The sequence below is a fragment of the Denticeps clupeoides genome, chromosome 10, assembly GCF_900700375.1.
Source record: "Denticeps clupeoides chromosome 10, fDenClu1.1, whole genome shotgun sequence".
Taxonomy (NCBI): domain Eukaryota; kingdom Metazoa; phylum Chordata; class Actinopteri; order Clupeiformes; family Denticipitidae; genus Denticeps; species Denticeps clupeoides.
Genome location: NC_041716.1, coordinates 21,311,151 through 21,331,509, shown reverse-complemented (window position 1 = coordinate 21,331,509; position 20,359 = coordinate 21,311,151). Strand labels below are relative to the sequence as shown.

Here is a 20,359-nt window from a genome sequence, read left to right as displayed (position 1 = left end):
ATTCTGTGGCTCAGCAGCCTGCCATAAAATTAATCGCCGTTTTGTATCAAAAGACGACAGAAAATCAGAAATATTTACGCCAAATGAGTTCAGCAAAGTGTGCGAAACATAATTCAAGTAAATCAATTGCCTGAAGGTGACAAAAGTATTTGCAGAATCGAGCGTTGGCCAAAAGGAAAAGCAGTACCGTAGCGTTCAAATGAAGTTTTCACAGTCACATTTGTAACGACATACAGGTTTTCGTTAATAAGAAAAACACCACTACAAACAAGTAATTTGGGTATTCTTAAAGCAAGAAAAAAGTGACAGTGAGCGGCAGCTTCTGTTGCGCTGGAGAAGTGACTACGCCTTTAAAAAGAGCGATGACGTCAAGGGAGGCAATCTTTGGCAGGGGGCCAGTTTAGAGCACAACACCGGCGCCATGTTAAAATTCTGCTGCTATTTTGTGAGGAACTCTGCTTCTGTATCCTTTCGGTTTTGTGGGAAAGTAGCTCCTTTCTTTATTTATTTTCTTTAACTAGAATTCAACGAGCATGGAGGTCGACACACTCTTGGGAGCTTTCAAGGGTGAGTTGCTGATTCACTGTTTGTTCTTAAATGGTTACATGCAGATAGGAAATACTTACATTTTTGTTGGCTAGCGTGCGCTGATGCTAACAAGTTATCTTAGTTTGCCTGAACAGGATATCAAACATTAACACACTGTTATAAGTATTCTGTCAAGAACCTGAGCCCAGCGACACCAGCATCCAGTTTGCCTGTTGCGGTCAGGCAGCATGCAGGTTTTGTGCAAATGAACTATATGCACTGTTTCCTGCGATATTGGTGTGAGAGGCGTCCAGGTTTGTGATTTATCTCCAAGCTAACAAGCTAACCGGCATGCTTAGCACATCTACTCCAGCGTTTCACTGCGCCGGCTTATTTAATTTTTTGTGTGATCCCGTGGTTTTTTTTTAATCAAGTGTTTACCTCGTTTAGTCAACGACATCTTCTAGTATTGAGCTAGGAAGCCCGAGTTGGTTATTAGCGACGTAGCTTGTATGGCCGTTTGGTTGGCTAGCTCAAGCTTTCCTAAGTAGCCTCGTAGCTAAAATCTATTGAATATGGTTGAATTTCGAATTCACAGTCATAAGACATTAGCGTAATGTTTGAAATAACTCTCCTGGTCAAATTAATGGTCTCTGCCCGTGGTACCTTGTTAGTTAGCTGTGAGGTTTAAATATGTGTGTGTATTTTTAACTTGCCGTAGCCTGTGTGCTAGACAGCGGCAGTCATTTCTGTAAACTTTGAGATATCATATCTACTGTAGTTCCTCTCTAATGACATGTTGACTGCTGTTTTCATCACCGTAGATTTTGAGAAAAACGGGAAGAAGGAGGTCTGCCATGTCCTGGACCAATTTTTAAGTCACATTGCCAAAACAGGAGAGACGTTGTAAGTGCTGCTTCTACATGCACAGAAGTTTTTCGTGTGATCATTGTGGAACTCAATCGCACATGGGGCCAAAACTTATGGGATCGCGTTCTGCAAGGCAACTGAAGAATTGCATTATGGGATTTGCAGTTTGTGTGATATTGGTGCTTCAAATCACCGGACCATAATAATAGATCTATATTAAATGATCTCGTGGGCCGGATGTAACCCGCCGGATGTCTCGGGTAACAGGTTTGATATCAATGAGTTACATTGTGCATTGATTGGCTGTAAAGGCACGTGAGACAACTGCACATGAACAAGTCTGCGCAAGTATGATGAAAAGATGAAAACAGAGATCTGTATGATGTCATGCTATCATTGATTGTACAGAGAGTAAAATTAGGGTACAAATACAATTAATATTATGGGCAGTGGTGGCCTAGCAATTAAGAAAGCCAGTTGCCGGAAAGGTATCAGAAGGTTGCCAGTGCAAATCCCAATCCACCAAGGTGCCACTGAGCAAAGCACCAACCTCACACACTGCTCTCCGGGTGTCTGTCATGGCTGCCCACTGCTCACTAAGGGTTATGGGTTAAAAGCAGAGGACACATTGCGTTCTGTGCTGTGCTGCAATGTATTACAATGACAATCACTTTACTTTCACTTCACTTTTATTAATGTATGTCTGGCATGTATTTCTTGAGAACTGATAATGGTTATAACTATGATGCTAAACTATGCTATAAGATGGTAACATATGAAATACATCTCTTTTTGTCACATACTGCAATATGTTTAATACTTTTTGTTGCATTAAATTTTATAGGATTCAGTGGCCACAGTTCAAAAGCTACTTTCTCTTTAAACTAGAGAAGGTAATGGATGATTTTCGAGCGTCATCTCCAGAGCAGCCTGGACCAGCCAATCCCAATGTGGAGTATGTTACTTTTGATGAGATGAAGGACAGAATTCTGAAAATTGTGGATGGTTATACTGGGTAAGTTGCGGTTTCAATTATGTATGTTAGGGCTCTGTTGATCGTGCAATTTGGCTGATTATTGTCATGCAAGTAAACTCCCTGTACAGATCTAAACAAATTAAAATCCCGGTACAATGTATTGTGTTAGAAATGTACAAACACAGATATGTGTTTAGAAATCCGTTGTTTTTTTTTTTTTCCTTTTCCAAAGATGTGTAGGGTTACAATATCATTACTAGGTAATTGTCAGCAGCTGTTTTAAATAGCCCAGAATGAGGAGCTAGGGTGTTTGGGAGCTGTCAATCATACAGGCTCCTATCTTATTAATCTTTTAAATAAACGAAAAGATACAAAAAACGGTCCATCCACTACACTTCTATGTTAGAATCACGAAATCTAAGAAGGTTTAAGATTCAATCAACACATACATTTCCATATATACAAAAAAAAACGTTTTTGTCATTTTGTATGTCATAAATGTTTTAGCAAATCTTTAAAAATGGTCAGTTTTCTTAAACTGGATCACATGATATTCTTAAATGCATGGTACATCATGGCTTATAGAATGTTTATGAGCAGGTCAATCTGATGTACTAAAGCTCTTGTGTGAAATTGGATCTGTCCCTCCTATAAATAATGACAGAAAAAGGAGTTTTAAATGGCACCTTGTTTGTTAGTGATCGTCATTACTGGGGAACGGGTGTAAAACTGAACACTTCGGAAAAAGCTGTCATATGAGTTGTACACACTGAGTGTACAACAACAACTACATAGTGCTTGCTTATTTCTTGTTTTATATTCATGTGAAAGATTTCACCCTGTTTCGCTTGTATCAGAATTCCATTCACAATACAGCGTTTATGTGAACTGCTGACCGAGCCTAAGAGGAACTACACAGGAACTGACAAGTTTCTCAGAGGAGTTGAGAAGGTGAGCTTGGACGTGGAGGAGTCAAAGACTCAAAAGCTGTCTGTTTTGGCTGTTATTGGACAACTAATACTGGATTGAGGTTTCACAGCTGAAGGACTTGAGGCTGAAGACAAGCAAGTGTCTCACCCTGCTAAACTGTAAAACTGTGTTCAGTGTACACGATTACATAGGTGCAGCTCATTTAATATACATTGCCCCAAAAATAAAGGGAACACTTAACCTCTGTGCCTGCACTTTTGTGCATTTTTTTTTATTATTTTAATCCAGTGTTTTTTACTCTTCTATGTCATCCATAGTCTGAGGAGGCATTTTGCCCCCTCTCGCACTTTTTGTGGTCAAAAATGTACACACAAAAAAAATCTGCCTCATGTATCATGTTTTGCGAATTTAAACCTTTAAATGCCAATTTAATCATTTAATTCCTCACAACACCTTTGTGGCCAAAAATTCCCACAATGTTTGATCATGTCCATGACACTATTCACTTTCATTGAAACCAGTTTTTAATCTCTCTGCCATTGCAGTATAAAATCATGCATTTTGTAATGCCAGCAATTGAATGAAAATTTGACATTTTTTTATTTTGTTTCACCAGATTAAACTGTCTTCCCATTGTAGGCCAATTCATGGAGTTCTTGTATTTTTGCCAGTTATGTTATGGAGTTCTGTGTCCACCATGGGTACACCAAGAGTGATTTTTGTGTGTGTGTGTGTGTGTGTGTGTATATATATTTGATTGTTTGTTTATTCAAGTTCAATTCATTTCCATCAGAAGACCTGCATGTCCTGCAGCATGTGACCTGGTGCACTCTACAAATGCACCTATTACTCCTGGTACAAAAGGTAGAAGATCATTTGAAATGATCAGTGCATGTTTATAGATTCACACGCACACACACACATCACTATTGCAGCGCCCCATGGTGGTCAAATGGCTCCATAATATAATTGGCAAAAATGCAAGAATTTCATACATTGTCCTACAATGGGAAAATGGTTGAATCTGGTGCATCAGAGTAAAAATATCAAATGTAAATAATTTTATTCTAAATTAAATGCTGACATTGAATTACATGGTTTTATACTGCTATGGCAGAGACATAAAATACAAAGTGATTTCTATTGAAGTGAATGGGGCATTTTGGAGATGAAAGTGTCCTACACAAGAAATAATAATTTAATCGAATTCATTTTGTTTATCTTTGACATTTCAAAGACTGTAATTACTACCAATCCTTCATTGGTTTACTGTTTATTATATGGAATATATATATACAGTCTTTATATATATATATATATATATGTAGTAATTATTTATTCAAATGATTAAATTGGCATTTAAAGGGTTAAAATCCTGGCAATAATTGAATGTTTGATAATTTTGTAAAGGGATCAAGTTGATTTGTCATTTATGAAAAATATTAATGTATGAGTATTTTATGGCAGATTTTATGTGTGTGTTTTTGTACACAAACAGTGCCAGAAGGTAGTCCTGAGGAAGAGGGCAAATGAGCCCAACACCTTGCAGCACGTTTGGCATTTGCCAGAGAACACCAAGATTGATAAATTCTCCATTGGTGTCCTATGCTCTTCAAGGATGGAAGCAGGTTCACACTGAGCATGTGACAAATGTAACATGCCTGGAGACACTGCCTGAAGTTCTGCTGCCTGTAACATCCTTCAGTATGATTGTGAACATGGTGCACACAGTGAAATGTGTCCTCTGCATTTAACCCATCACCCTGAGTGAGCAGTGGGCAGTCATGACAGGCGCCTGGGGAGTTGTGTGTGGGGACGGTGCTTTGCTCAGTGGCACCTTGGCAGATCGGGATTTGAACCGGCAACCTTCTGATTATGGGGCCACTGATTTTGTTGTTAGAACATGGTCTAGGTAATGATGCAGTTTTCTATGATTCATAGTACTTATAATTTGGGGAATATTTTCATTCAACTTGTAAGAGATCAGAGAAATTGTACTGAAAACATTCTGTTGATCCTTCTGTTAATAATGATGTACAGTGTTTTATTTTTTACATTGCAGAATGTCATGGTGGTGAGCTGCGTCTATTCTACCTCAGAGTAAGTGCTTTTACATTTGACATGAAAACAGTTGATTGTAAAGTGCATCTTGTTATATTTCTGTGTAATGTGGGGTTCATACGGTGATCTAGGAAAAATAGTTCCAGCGGTGTCAACAGAATGAACGGGGTGATGTTTCCTGGGAATTCGTCTGTGTACACAGACAGGTGAGCAGCTGTATACACCACATTCCCCCCAGCTGGACTCTCACATGGTACCTTTTGTATGTATCTGCACTAAAAATAGAATTGTCATTAGGAATGTGAATGGCCCTTCAACGCCCTGGACGTTAAGCAGACCGAAGCAGTCTCCATCAAGCTCGGTGTCAACAAATGGCATTCCTGACAGCACAGAGAGCACGGACACAAAAGAGGGAGAGAATGACATATGGTAATATACCGCTTTACGTCACCTATAATAATAATAATACATTTTATTTCTGAACCCCAAGGTCATCTTATAGAATGAAAAAACAAATTTAAAAAAGCAGAGCAATGATGATACCATTAAGTCACTTTTAAATAGATTCATTTTGAGAAGTGAATTAAATAAAGGAAGCGAATCTAAATTCCTAATGTCAGGAATAAGTGAGTTCCAGAGCCAAGGAGCAGAGCGACTGAAAGATCTGTTCCCCATGGTGATTGGCCAAAAAAACAATAAGATGACCTGAGAGAGTGGGAAGGAGTGGCGATATTAAGCAGCTCACATACATGAGGAGGGTCAAGGTTATGGAAGCACTTAAACATGAGAATTAAAATTTTATAATTACGTCAAACATGATTTAAAGTAATCACCCTAAACAAAAAAATCTGCTCTTCAAATGAGCAGATCTTCTCTACTATCTGCTGCAAAATACCAGTGGGCAGTGACACTGTAAATGCTGGGAAATTCTTAATTACTTAGTCATCAATGCTTTGGTGTTCTGTTATTTATTACCATGGTTCACAGCTGTATGTGTGTTTTCAGTGAATCTTCAGCATCAGAAGTCAGTGCTACCCAAAGCAACCAGTTGAAGAAAAAACACACTCAAAAGGATGAGGACTCTGAAGATGACCGACGGGACATGAAAAAACTGAAGTTTGATGAAGATGAAGGGACTGTCAATAACATCACTGAGGACCAAGGTAGATCCAGACGTGGCAGCTTCACACACACACACACACACACACAAACATTCTGTTTAAAGACACTCATGTTTAGAGTTAAAGCAGCTTCTTTAGCATTATGATATTATTGAAGATGCATATTACATTCCCTAGAATGGAATATAACACGCATGCATTCACAGTCAGCATGCGCTTAAATTTAGGAAAACTGATCACAAAAGCAAAATACAACAATGGCAGTGAAAATAAAATAACAAAACAAGATATGACTCCTTTTAGGATAGTTAAGGGCAACTAAACGTTTGAAGTTCTAAAAGATTTAATGGAAATATTATTGTTTTTCAATGTGAGAATCTGGCTATATATGGCAATATATTTGTTTCATGTTGTGTTTTTTGTTTTTTCCGATCATGATCAATCTGGTATTTATGCTCTGCCTGTTCTTTACAGAGCCAGTAGGCTACACTGCACTAGTAAAATAGATTTTAACAATCATAAGTAAACTGAATTACCAGATCCAGTATATCAAAACAAGTGATTTCATCCTGATTAAATAGTTTGAACAACTGAGCCCAGTGGAAAATTAGTATTTGGTCACTAACAAACAAGCAAGATTTCTGACTCTCACCGACCTATAGCTTCTTCTGTAAAAGCTTCTTCCTCTGTCCTGCACTCATTACCTGTATTAATGGCACCTGTTTGAACTTATTATCAGTATAAAAGACATCGGTCCACAACCTCAGTCACACTCCAAACTCCACTATGGCCAAGACCAAAGAGCCATGTAAGGACACCAGAAACAAAATTGTAGACCTGCACAAAGCTGGGAAGTCTGAATCTGCAATAGGTAAGCAGCTTGGTGTGAAGAAATCAACTGTGGGAGCAATTATTAGAAAATGGAAGACATACAAGACCATGGTTAATCTGGGGCTCCACGCAAGATTTCCCCCCCGTGGTGTCAAAATGATTACAAGAACGGTGATCGAAAATCCCAGAACCACACGGGGGACCTAGTGAATGACCTGCAGAGAGCTGGGACCAAAGTAACAAAGGTACATCAGTGACACACTACGCCGCCAGGGACTCAAATCCTGCAGTGCCAGACGTGTTCCCATGCTTAAGCCAGTACATGAAGTTTGAAGAAGAGCATGTCTGAAGTTTGATAGAGAGCATGTGGATGATCAAGAAGAGGATTGGGAGGATTGGGAGAATGTCATATGGTCCGATGAAACCAAAATAGAACTTTTTGGTAAAAACTCTACTTGTCGTTTTTGGAGGAAAAAGAATGCTGAGTTGCATCCAAAGAACACCATACCTACTGTGAAGTATGGGTTGGAAACATCTTGCTTTGGGGTTGTTTTTCTGCAAAGGGACCCAGACAACTGATCCGTGTAAAGGAAAGAATTAATGGGGCCATGTATCGTGAGATTTTGAGTGAAAACCTCCTTCCATCAGCAACTGCATTGAAGATGAAATGTGGCTGGGTCTTTCAGCATGACAATGATCCCAAACACAACGCTCAGGCAACAAAGGAGTGGCTTCGTAAGAAGCATTTCAAGGTTCTGGAGTGGCCTAGCCAGTCTCCAGATCTCAACCCCATTGAAAATCTTTGGAGGGAGTTGAAAGTCTTTGTTACCCAGCTACTACCCCAAAACATCACTGCTCTAGAGGAGATATGCATGGAAGAATGGGCCAAAATACCAGCAACAGTGTGTGAAGCAACCTTGTGAAGACTTTCAGAAAACGTTTGACCTCCGTCATTGCCAACAAAGGGTATATAACAAAGTATTGAGATGAACTAATTTTCTACCATAATTTGCAAATAAATTCTTTACAAATCAGAGGATGTGATTTTCTGTATTTTTTTTTTTTTTTCTCATTTTGTCTCTCATAGTTGAGGTATACCTTTGATGAAAATTACAGGCCTCTCTCTTCTTTTTAAGTGGTAGAACTTGCACAATTGGTGGCTGACTAAATATTTTTTTGCCACACTGTAAATTACATAATCTTTTTACAGAACCTTCAAGCACACAGACTGAGGCCCTGGAAGAGGATAACCTTAAAACGGAAAAGGACGAGTACCCTGAACCATCTCAAAGTTTGGACCAAATTGAGCAGTCAGAACTGTTTTCTCAGCCAGCAAAGGCTCAGAGTGTTCAGCAGGGTGGAGAGGACAGTGACCCAGTTAGCAGCAGTGATGGTGACCAGGGGGAGTCTAGTGAAGAGCCGGCTTGCAGTATAGCAGAGGACCATACGGAAACTACCCCAGACAGTTTAGAGTCAACAGGCGATGCCATGGATCAGGAATGACCGGGTGCCACTCCTTTCGCCACCAACCTCTGAGGGGATTGGGGATTTTTCTTGTGACTCTCCAGAGAACTCAGGTCTCTACATGCACAAGATTTTGAAATCTCTTGGCATTTGTTGTACATAAAAAGCCTTTTCCTCCTCCTGTGGCCAATGTTTGTATGTTGACTGCGGTCTTGTATGCCATAAAATATTTTGGAGCTCTCTTTTATTTTATTTTAGGATTGTATGCATTTTGTGACTTGACATTGGCAGTGCAACATTCTGGATTTTCCACTATTCCCACTATAACTGGGCCTGTTTTCATAGAGTTGAAGTGTCGCCACTATTCTAAGAACAGTTTTATTGCTCAGATGCTGACGTTATTATTGCTGTAATGTAAAACTTATTGATCTTAGCTCAGCTTTGTGAATTTTGGGCCCAGTTCTGTGAAAAACATTCCAAGACACCACCTCAGTCTCAGTACCACACTGCCCTCAGCCTGAGACACCGCAGCACATCATAAAATACACTTATCTCTCCCTGTACTAATAGCATTTGCTTATCAGAAATGTATTTTTATATTCGCTGTACCTGAAAACTGAGTTCAGTCAGTTGAATGTTGAACCACTACTGAAAACATAACATTTTTTTTTTTTTTTTTTTTTTTCCCCTGTATGTAAAGCTGCCTTTTTTTATGTCAATTTTTAAAAAGAATTTTGTAGGTTGTAATAAGTGTTGACTGCTTTTGTGAAACCGTAGAGAATTTTTAGATTTCTCTGTAGATTGGATGCCTAGGGTTTCAATACAGTATTCATTGAAAGCAATAAATGTTAACATTTCATGTTGCTATGCTTTATTTGTATGAAACTAGCAATAATAAAACACTTTTTACTCATTTTGTCTGAGCTGTGTGCAAAACTAATCTAATTATATTTGTATTTTTTTTTTTTTTTTATTCAATTTGAATAATTTCTAATTTTCAGAGTATGTGAACATTTATTGACCCTTCAATAAACCCTTTATTGATAACCCTATCAATAAACCCATGTATTGATAAGGCCTTATTGATAACTCAACAACCACATGGGCCAGACAATTGTGGAAACAAAGTGGGCAATTCTGTTCAACATAAAAAATAAATAAGCTCATATTGGAGTCCAAATGATCTTGTATCATCAGTATCCAATCATGCCAAGTCATCCAGTCGTTTTTAATGTCTTAATAAAAACATTTTATTGTTTATTGAGGTTTAGGGTATGTAAAATATACACTTATCACCCCTCTGTTCTCCTGTCAGGCCAGCACAACTGCTTTTGCACTGACCTGCAAAACAATAGCAATATTTTTAGACCACATAAGAACATCATAGTACTTCTATACCCAGTATATTCATAATGCAAATAATAATACCAAAAATAAACGTGTAAGTAAAAAATGATTTTGCATTAGCGCTGATTCTTTATTGAGGGATTCGGACCATCATCATATAAAGCACAAAGAAAAAAGCTCACTTAATGTAATAAATTTTTTTTCTACATACCAATTCTGACTATTGCTTTAATGTATTATTAAATACATTTTATTGCTAAGTATTACAAATAAGTAAAGTAACTAATGAGTAGCCTTTTAAAATCTTATCTAAAATAGGACTGTTTGTGTATATTTACTTCATGAACATAAACTGGTAACAAGTGTCGCACTGCGCTCTGTAACTCATTGATTTCTAAGCCGTGCTGCCCTGAAGAGCATATTTTGCTGTAGACGCTGCATTGTGATGCATTGTCACATTACCAATACAGAGTAGTCCAGCAGGTCAAAACAAAATGGAGGAGAGGTTGGTTATAGCAGTGATTTAATTCCATCAGTCTATTAACTGAAATAATTATAGTTACAAAACGCATTACGTGGTAGTAAAATTGATCACAATATTTTTCCCCATATGAAAGATTTGATTCAGATATTGCCAAACTGAAACCGAAGACACCAAAGATAACAGTCGCTGCTCTTTGTTAGCTTTACGCACTGAAAATTGTCACTTCATGCGTTGCTTTATATATTCCAGCGCCTCAGTCAACAATTTGCAAAACATAGTCTGAGGTGAAATGCATTTAATAATTTAGTTTTTTGATGCTCTACTGAACAAGTTATATTGGCTCTCAAAGACTTATCAACTTCGCTGACATTAACTCCCTCAAATGTAAACCTCTGGCTGTCTCAATTGTCCAGTTCTACAGTTTGTTCCATCTGAAAATACTTAACAGAACTCTGACATATAGATAACATGTTAATTTTATTCCATGTTGATTATCCACACTATATAGTTCTTTTTCTCTCTCTCCTCTTATTGTCTATAACTTTCAACCCGGAAACCGTTAAGGACATGTAATCCTGAATAAACTAATTCATACATCAACACATTTAATTAGTCAGCTCTAAACATATACTTCATGTCTCAACCAACAAAGTACTACAGTTTCCAGAATTTTCCTCATCAATTAAAATAAAAGTAAAATAATTTTGCTTTTTAAACCTTTTTTGCGTTAATTCTAGGTGAGTAATTATGTACTATACTACCTGTCCAAAAAAAAATCACACACCTTCAGTTTAATTACGGCACACATTCACTATGCCATGGTTTCGATGAGCTTGTCTACTGACACAACATTTATTTCCATTTTGAGTTGCATACATTTTTTGCCAAGATCTTGTAGGGAAGATGTGACAGTCGGACTGCTGGACAAACTTCCCCTGCACATCCCAAGGATTCTCAACAGAGTTAAGTTCTGGACTCTATGGGGTCTAGCATCATCTGTCTCCTGTCCCAATTTCCATGATGGTTGTCACCAGCACCCGTCTGTGCTTTACACATGTCTCAAATGCCTGCTGAAAGAGCCCAGCAACAGCCAGCACCAAGAGTTGAAGAGGTCACAAGCCAGATGCTGAAGCTTCTGCTTGAAGTTTACAATCGCACGACATTCACACATACACAGGTACACGAGGAAGTAACTCAAAATGAGCTTTTTTGAGGAAGTAAAACTGTCACTGAAAATCACAGGATGCTAGACACAGCACTATATATATCGCTTGCTGAATAAAGAAATCTTTTAAATCTATTATGACTATTCCTTAACTTAACTTTACTTGCCAGATGCTTTTATGGTTGTCACCAGCACCCGTCTGTGACTGTCAGATCCTGAAATAAGCAACCCATAGAAGGATTTACTGCTGTTACCCTCAGTGCCAGTTCTATTGTCTTCCTGTTCAACTGTTTCTCTGAGTATCTATAAATCTGAAAACCCTTAGTCCCCCTCATGACACCAATCTATGAGTGAAAATGATGTGTCATGCTCCCTGAACTAGTCTTTCACAATTTGAGCATGGTGATACCTTCAATACCTTCATAGGCCTTTCATAGCTGATGGGTTAAATGCAGAGGAGACATTTCACTGTATGAACTTGGTACTGTGCTTCAGGGTGTCACATGTGACAATTATTTTCGTTCACTCACTCACGCATGGAAAAAGAAATTCAACTTGAACCAACTGTAGCAACCCCAGATCAGAGCACCACCCCCACAAGTAGGAACTAGACCTGATCATTGCATCACCTCATGTGCCGCTCTTCTTACACTGATGCACCATCAGTCTAGATCATGGTCGGACTGGACTTTTTAGTAAAATATACAGCTGAGGAGAAAGAAGAAAGAAATGCCTGCTGAAAGAGTCCAGCAACAGCCAGCACCAAGAGTTAAAGAGGTCACAAGCCAGATGCTGAAGCTTCTGCTTGAGGATTACAATTGCACGACATTCACACATACACAGGAAGTAAATCAAAATGAGCTTTTTTGAGGAAGTAAAACTGTCACTGAAAATCACAGGATGCTAGACACAGCACTATATACATATGGAGCTTTCCTGTCTGATTAGTGTATTGGTTCTTCAGTGTCTGAGACAAGGTGCAGGGTCTTTTAATCCATGTACCAACTTTCAATTTGGCTTTTTATACAACTGACCATGTCATTAACATCTGTGAAGTATTTTCTGATGCAACTTGTGTGGGCCTTCACCTCATAAATATAGAACAAGGACACATTCATAGAAAATAATAATAATTTCACACAGTCCTGTAACAGTTGTTCTTCTGCATCAGTGTCCCTGAGTTCCAAGAACAGCAAGAAACCCCTTGTCCTGGACATAGAAAGGTCTGAATTCATATAGTCAGTTCACCTATTGTGTAGTCTTAAAATTCTATTTACGTTCTTATTCTAAAATATGATCAATGTCTAATTAAACCAACTTCCTTAATAATCAAATGATGAAATATGTAGGTATATATTATTAGCTGGGAGCAGATCCTTCTCCTATAGAGCTCCGCAGTTGTGGAACAGCTTGCCTGTCAGTGTCCGGGACTCAGACACAGTCTCAGTGTTTAAATCCAATCTCAAAACCTTTTCTGTTTTCTCTGGCTTTTTGTTAAAGTCCTAGACCCTCATTTCACTTCACTTTGACGCAGTGTCAATTATAAAGTCCAGTTTATCAAAGAGTCCCCCAGTTAGACACAGACAAAGTTAAATTCACCCTAGTTAGGCTGTCCTAGTTAGGGTACCGGGCCACTGTAGCACCAATATACCACTATAACCACATATTTCAGTATCGGTCGTACAGTGCCACCGTCTACCGCTGCTTCTGTTTGTTTTTCTCCGAGACACGGAATCAAGCTCCCAGACTACTGGCAGACCCCAGTGAAGAGACCAGCAAATAAATCCTGGTTCCTGACAACTGCTTAACAAGGACATACCATGAAACATACCGTTACAACTACAGCTATAGGGATCTTCAAATGGACCAGTAACATCATTATGGACACGTAATCTAGACCATGACACTGACTACATCCTGGACTTCTCCAACCCTACAACTGTAGGACTTATTATTATATCATCCCCAACCCTGCACTGACACCATTTGCAGGCTCACTCTACCCTGGAAGGGGGTCCCTCTCTGTATCACTCCTTCACAAGGTTTCTTCCTTTCTCCTAGAGTTTTTTTTGTGTGGAGTTTTTCCTTGTGTGGTCAAGTGTGGGGGGTGTCAACTGTAGGGCCTGTCAAAGCCCATTGAGACATACTGTATGTGATTTTGGGCTATATAAGAAATAAATGTTTTTGTTATTTTAATTATTGTTTTGCATTTTTATGTGTATATTTTGTAGAACAACAATGCATTACAGGGAGTGCAGAATTATTAGGCAAGTTGTATTTTTGAGGAATAATTTTATTATTGAACAACAACCATGTTCTCAATGAACCTAAAACCTCATTAATATCAAAGCTGAATTTTAGTTTGTTTTTATTTTTAGCTATTTTAGGGGGATATCTGTGTATGCAGGTGACTATTACTGTGCATAATTATTAGGCAACTTAACAAAAAACATATTTAAATTATTTATTTTTACCAGTGAAACCAATATAACATCTCCACATTGTCACGTTCCTAGGTCTAGGGGTCTAAGAAACGCGACAAGGGTGTGGAGAGGAGGAGGTCCATTGTTACATACAAGACCAAACAACGAGTACCAACAGTGCTTTTATTTACAGGGTGCTAACAGGTTCAATAAAACAGCAGACTCAGGACAGCTAACCAACATCAAAACAGCCTGGATAGTCCAGCAGGGATAACTAACACACACACAGACACAAGTTAACAAAACAGGCACATAAAGCTGACAGGCTAACACAGACAAACAACAAAAGGCCTATCACACAAAGCAACAAGAAACACGAATGAGATCCTCAACGGAGCTCCATGCAGATCTCCGTGGACCCTGGGGACCTCCCGAAAGCGTAAGGGCCTAGCAGACCCTGGGGACCTCCCAAACACCATCTGAAGTCTCTTTATATAGGTGGAGGTGACCAATTGCAGATTGTAGGTGGAGCTGGAAGGCTTCAACTCCTCCCATGAAGTCAACCTAAAAGAAACAGGACGCAAAAACACAGCCAGACACACAGAACACGTGGGAGCATACGTCCAGGGACGTAACAACATTCACAAATATACATTTCTGACATTCAAAAACAAATAAGCAACCAATATAGCCACCTTTCTTTGCAAGGACACTCAAAAGCCTGCCATCCATGGATTCTGTCAGTGTTTTGATCTGTTCACCATCAACATTGCGTGCAGCAGCAACCACAGCCTCCCAGACACTGTTCAGAGAGGTGTACTGTTTTCCCTCCTTGTAAATCTCACATTTGATGATGGACCACAGGTTCTCAATGGGGTTCAGATCAGGTGAACAAGGAGGCCATGTCATTAGTTTTTCTTCTTTTATTCACTTTCTTGCCAGCCACGCTGTGGAGTACTTGAACGCGTGTGATGCAGCATTGTCCTGTATGAAAACCATGTTTTTCTTGAAGGATGCAGACTTCTTCCTGTACCACTGCTTGAAGAAGGTGTCTTCCAGAAACTGGCAGTAGGACTGGGAGTTGAGCTTGACTCCATCCTCAACCTGAAAAGGCCCCACAAGCTCATCTTTGATGATACCAGCCCAAACCAGTACTCCACCTCCACCTTGCTGGCGTCTGAGTCGGACTGGTGCTCTGCCCTTTTTCGTTAACTGAAATAAAGAGTTAAAAAAAAAAAACTGAAAACTGAAACTGTTTTGTGTGTATACAAAACGAACTTAAACGAACTAATATTATAGCAAAAACGTCCTTCGTTTTCGTCTTTGTAATAAGCCTTTTGGGTTGAATTAAAATCTATTTACTTCACGCTGCCAGTTTTAAGCCAGGTTTTTGACCATTATGGTAACACGTGGTCTGTGACGTCACGTGTCCATAGTCTGTCCGTGACGCCGCCGGCTAGCGTGATGGCTGCAGCGAAAGTCGGAAGAAAGCGGAAGAAAGTCCTATTTGGGATTTCTTTGATTATGACAGTGTCAAAAATAAAAGTAAGTGCCTTGTTGTAGAAGCAGGTGATACAATATGTGGTATACTACTCAAGGGGAAAAACCCCACGAATCTGAAAGTCCATTTGAAAAGCTCACACAAAAAGGCGAACCAAGAGTACCTGAACAAGCTAGCCTCTCGCCCGCCCTCCCCCGAAAGAGAAGCGGTAGCCAGGCCAGGTAACATGGGAAAGGAACGTGATACTACACGTTCCTTTCCCATGGAATTTGAATTTAACAGTTTCTAATTTATTAACACCAGTACATTTCTATTGCAGCTACATGTAAATTTTGTATGTAAAAAAAAAAAAAGTACTACTGTTATAGAAAACCCAAAATAAAAGAAAGGAGAAAGGGATAGAGAAAGATAGAGAACAGCCTGGAGCCAAGCTATAGAGAGGTCACCTGGTCCAGGAACCCCCCCCCCAATTCCTTCCCCTGTTCCCAATGGAAAGGAAAGGCAAGTGCCCAGTGTCCACAAGAAAAAATTCTTTTGACTCCCAGGAAGTTGCCACAGACTAATCAGAATTTGTGGTTTCCGCCCTGTTACGCCCTTGGCGTCTCCTGTTTGGGGGGTGTCGCAGCCTGACAAAGACATCTTACACCTTGGAAGAACTGTACACCCCTTCCCCTCACGAACACCACCTTCGATACCCTCTCGGGCACCCCCTTTCTGCTCTGGAATGACCGCCTGAAACTGATCTCCATCCGAGGTGGGCTCTGTTTTTTGTACAATTTAACTTCTACCTATGCTACTAACACAACAACCAAAACCTAAAGGCAGACGCACTCTACAGACACCTTAGAATGCCCAAGCGTTTAACCCTGATTCGACCAATATACCGACAGGATGCCTGTATGCTGGTTGGCGGATCTTCATTAAGGCCACTCCTCTACCATCTCTGGCACCCCGGCCAACTGCGGACTCCATCCTTCATCCGTCAAGCATTCTGGTGCGCCTCCCACTCTACTTCCTGTGGGGGGAGCTCGCCAACAATCTCCACATCTCCATCGACACAGGCAGTAGCCTGAGGTCTGATATGGCTACCATCCTTCCATCTTCAACCACCAGGAGCCTGCAGGCAGGGTACCCTGATCCAGGGTTTTCTACGGGCCTGGTCCAAAGCGCAGTCAGTGATCTTTGACAGCACTCATCGCTTGTGTTGGCCACCCCAACACGAACGACAGCACCCACGACAACTGGGCCAGCAAGTGTGGCTCTCTACCCAAGACATCAACCTCTGCATCGAGTCACACAAGCTGTCCCCTCAGTTCATTCGACCATTCCAGATCCTCAGCCATCTCACTCCTGTCATGTACTGTCTCCAACTCCCTCTGTCCATGCATGTTCATTCTGTCTTTCTTTCTGTCTTTCGTCACCTCTCCTCTGCATCCTCTGGCTCCACATCCACCACTGCCCCGGATCGTTGACGGTGGCCCTGGTTATACCATCGAGCAGATCAGGGTTACCACCACCAGGGTTGAGAGGTCCAGTGCCTTGTTCATTGGACTGGCTATGGACCCGAGGAATGGTCCTGTCGCTTCATCCTGGATACTGATGACGCACTGATGTACTGACGTACTGTCATGTGACGGCGTTCATGTGACCGGGAAAACACAGAAGCAGGTGGCACGTCCCGGATATAAGTCAGCATTCTCCAATTCTCATCGATTGGTCATTGTTCATGCAGTGCATACAAGCAGTGGAACGACTTGACTCCTGTTCTCATCATCCAAGTAAATCCAAGGTTTACCTTCCTCTGTTGTGTTCCTGTTCTTCCCATGTTGTTTGTGTTACCCAGCAATGTGAGCATCCACACTCACAGGTGTGCAGTGCAAGCTGAAATTCTATAGAATTTTTTAATTTTATTATAAAGAAACGAGATCCTGTAAAACTTGTAACAGATGTAGGGTAATAATTTGTTACATTTGACAAATGTTTCAGACTTCTAATGTCTAATATGTAACTGAATATTGAATTGAGTCAAATACAAATTGTATGGCAAATACTGTACTTTTGGATGATAAAGGTTGATAATTGTAGTAATATTTAGTATATATAACAGCTACATTTACATGCTTAAGTCAGCACCATTAAGAGTGCATATGGATTGAAGATAAAATTAAACCGTAAGAATATATTTTCCTTCATTTCTATGAATAACAACAAGACAGGCTCACGTGACATATTTTACTAAATGTAAATAATGGAGATAAAATTAAATTCTGTTATGGTTCTTAAGGGCCCCCCTATTGCATTTTCTTACATGGAGCAGCAAAACTCCAGTTTCCCTGTGTATGATTATTAACCCTAAAAAATCCTTTTTAATAGTGGATTATCACTGAATTTTTAAAAATAATTTCAAATACTCTTTCTTCTATGTGAGGAACACATTTTTCTGGGGTCTGAAGTGAGATCTTTTCTACACTAGGTGGCGACAGTGTCTAAAAGGTGAAAATTTAACTTATTGTCATTGTGAAGCAAAGCAAGCACAGCACACGCTGTCACACTGAAATGCTCCTCTGGATTTAATCCATCAATCTTAATAAGCAGTCTGCAGCCATGACAGGTGCCTGGGGAACAGTGTGTGGGGACGGTACCTTGATCAAAGGAACCGCAGTGGCACCTTGGTAGCTCAGGATTCAAACCCACAACCTTCCGATTACGCATCTGCTGCCTAATCTGCTAGGTAAATCTGGAGATCATCAATTGGATTTAACAAAAAATAGGTAAGAGGCTCCCAGTGGAAATTACTGCATGAATGATGGCAACAAGTTATAGCTTCTAATTTCTTAAACCACCATGTTGAAAGACACATCCTGTGGATGTGGAAAAGATGTTCATCTGTTTCATCTGCATCAATCAAAGAAAACGTTTAAGAAAGATTGAACTCAGAATTCAAAGATTACAATGCCAGGATTCATTTTGAAAGAGTGCTTCAGGGAACATGAGAAGACACTTTTATACATGGACTGGCCATGCTTAGTCTGATTTATTTTGTGTCGTGAATGCACACAACTTGGTGGGGCTTCATATTTTATGATGTTTTATTGGAGAAAAAAGAAAAGGGGCAAGAAGGACATTTACAATTCATAAGCTTAATAGCTTTAATGCTTTTAACCCCCTGAGTGGTTTATTGTAAAAGTAATTGGGTAAGCAGTTAACCTCTTCTGTTCTCTGCAGCAGGAGAATGAGCAACAATATCTCACGCATTAAGAAATGTCACTATATACACTCCATTTATTCTTAAGTTAATAGTTTTATTTCAGTTATATCCTGGTTCTTTCCATTGCATGTCTCATTCATTTACCACTTTTTTACTGAATATCTTTTCAGTCTATTTATACATTTATATTTTTTATTTGTCAGTCTCCATAACATATTCTGGGCAGACCACGCTGAGTCATACTTACTGTAAATGGGTCCAGGAGGGGAGGGCTCCATCTGAGCAGAGTGGGCAATGACCTTGAAGATGACTGGTAGGGGGTCAAATAAAACCAAGTAATGTGACAAGCAAGACAGCAGAACTGGCAGGTTCTAGTCTATTTTGTGTTTATACAGTAAAACATCTTATTTTCAAGCAATATCTTTTTTTTTCTCTCAGTAACCAGTGATTTTTTTACTTAAACCTCTCTTGGTGTTTCAAGTAAATGGCTCCTGCAGAATGAGCAGAGGTGGGCAGGAAGGAGAGAGAGGCAGATGGAGAATGGATAAATTGGATAAGAAAGCCGGAAATTGTTAGTGAACCCATACATGAAAAACAGGAGCTTTTTCTTCTTATTTGGTTATGGCATCTTCCATTTAGCTCTTTGCAAATCAATATTCTTCTTTGGCATAAAAAAGGGTGTGGCCAAACAAAAATTTGAAAAAAAAATGTGAACTGAAGCAGCTAAATCACAACTAGAGCTCTGACCTGGTCAGGGTCCATGTCATTAAGACAGAAATCTGGTGTCCCAGAGAGGCTGGGAAGGGCAACAAAGACCTGAGCCTCTACCCCCTATACACTGTCCATCTGGTGGAGAAGTGTGGGGGAGGGTGGAGAGGCAGAGAATGGTGTTCAGGTTTTTTTGCTGATTTTGCTGAATATTTTGCACATTCTGTAATATTTACAGAATGTGCATCCATCTACACTCTTCAAAACTAGGATAATGTTAAAGTTTTTTTAAACTATCAAAATGAATTCAAGCCAAAAGTCTGAAAAAAAATTATGTGATGATGGAGAATAACCATAGATGGATATTATATACTCTCTCTCTCTCTTTCTCTCTCTCTCTCTCTCTCTCTCTCTCTCTCTCTCTCTATATATATATATATATATATATATATATATATATATATACTAGAATATCCTAATAAACTATACACACAATGAACCATATAATACTACAATAAGCAATAATATAACTACAACAGTGATATTTACGATCCTAGGTCTCTATAAAGTGAAAAAAAAAACAGCTGCGTGCATGTGTGAGAGAGAGAGACGGAAAGAAAGAAATTTCAGAAAAAGAGAAGCATGGCAGCGTACAGGGCAGAGATCCATGAAAGAAAGAGGTGATGTCACCTCTCCCCAGCAGCAAATCAGAGTGTGTGAGGGAGGGACCACGGCAGGGTGG

At 39.6% G+C, this 20,359-nt stretch overlaps 1 protein-coding gene and 1 long non-coding RNA gene across 6 annotated transcripts; both read left to right on the top strand.

Annotated features, from left to right (window-relative positions):
- Nucleotides 1–31: 31 nt before the first annotated feature.
- LOC114798644 (serine/threonine-protein phosphatase 4 regulatory subunit 2-A-like) lies at nt 32–9,694 on the top strand. Of its 5 annotated transcripts, none has more exons than XM_028994512.1 (10): nt 441–567; nt 713–842; nt 1,353–1,434; nt 2,243–2,413; nt 3,232–3,325; nt 5,367–5,404; nt 5,497–5,571; nt 5,663–5,794; nt 6,371–6,528; nt 8,528–9,694. In XM_028994512.1, the coding sequence occupies exons 2-10, from the start codon at nt 794–796 to the stop codon at nt 8,818–8,820; spliced, it is 1,092 nt and encodes a 363-aa protein (XP_028850345.1). In that variant the 5' UTR covers nt 441–567; nt 713–793; the 3' UTR covers nt 8,821–9,694. The 5 variants fall into 5 exon arrangements, with proteins under 5 accessions (XP_028850346.1, XP_028850345.1, XP_028850344.1 ...); XM_028994511.1 differs by lacking the exon at nt 713–842 and having other exon boundaries at nt 445–463; nt 531–567; XM_028994513.1 differs by lacking the exon at nt 713–842 and having other exon boundaries at nt 32–567.
- A 5,996-nt stretch (nt 9,695–15,690) lies between these two features.
- On the top strand, nt 15,691–17,593 carry LOC114798732 (uncharacterized). Its single transcript, XR_003751102.1, has 3 exons — nt 15,691–15,745; nt 16,327–16,455; nt 16,592–17,593. It is a non-coding gene; the product is annotated as an uncharacterized LOC114798732 (long non-coding RNA).
- Nucleotides 17,594–20,359: the final 2,766 nt, after the last annotated feature.

Excerpts from the sequence above, each read along its gene's own strand:
- LOC114798644 (XM_028994512.1), top strand. The coding sequence starts at position 794 with ATGAACTATATGCACTGTTTCCTGCGATATTGGTGTGAGAGGCGTCCA. Across the intron at positions 1,435-2,242 it reads GCCAAAACAGGAGAGACGTT|GATTCAGTGGCCACAGTTCA; the intron begins GTAAGTGCTGCT and ends TAAATTTTATAG. Across the intron at positions 5,795-6,370 it reads GAGGGAGAGAATGACATATG|TGAATCTTCAGCATCAGAAG; the intron begins GTAATATACCGC and ends GTGTGTTTTCAG.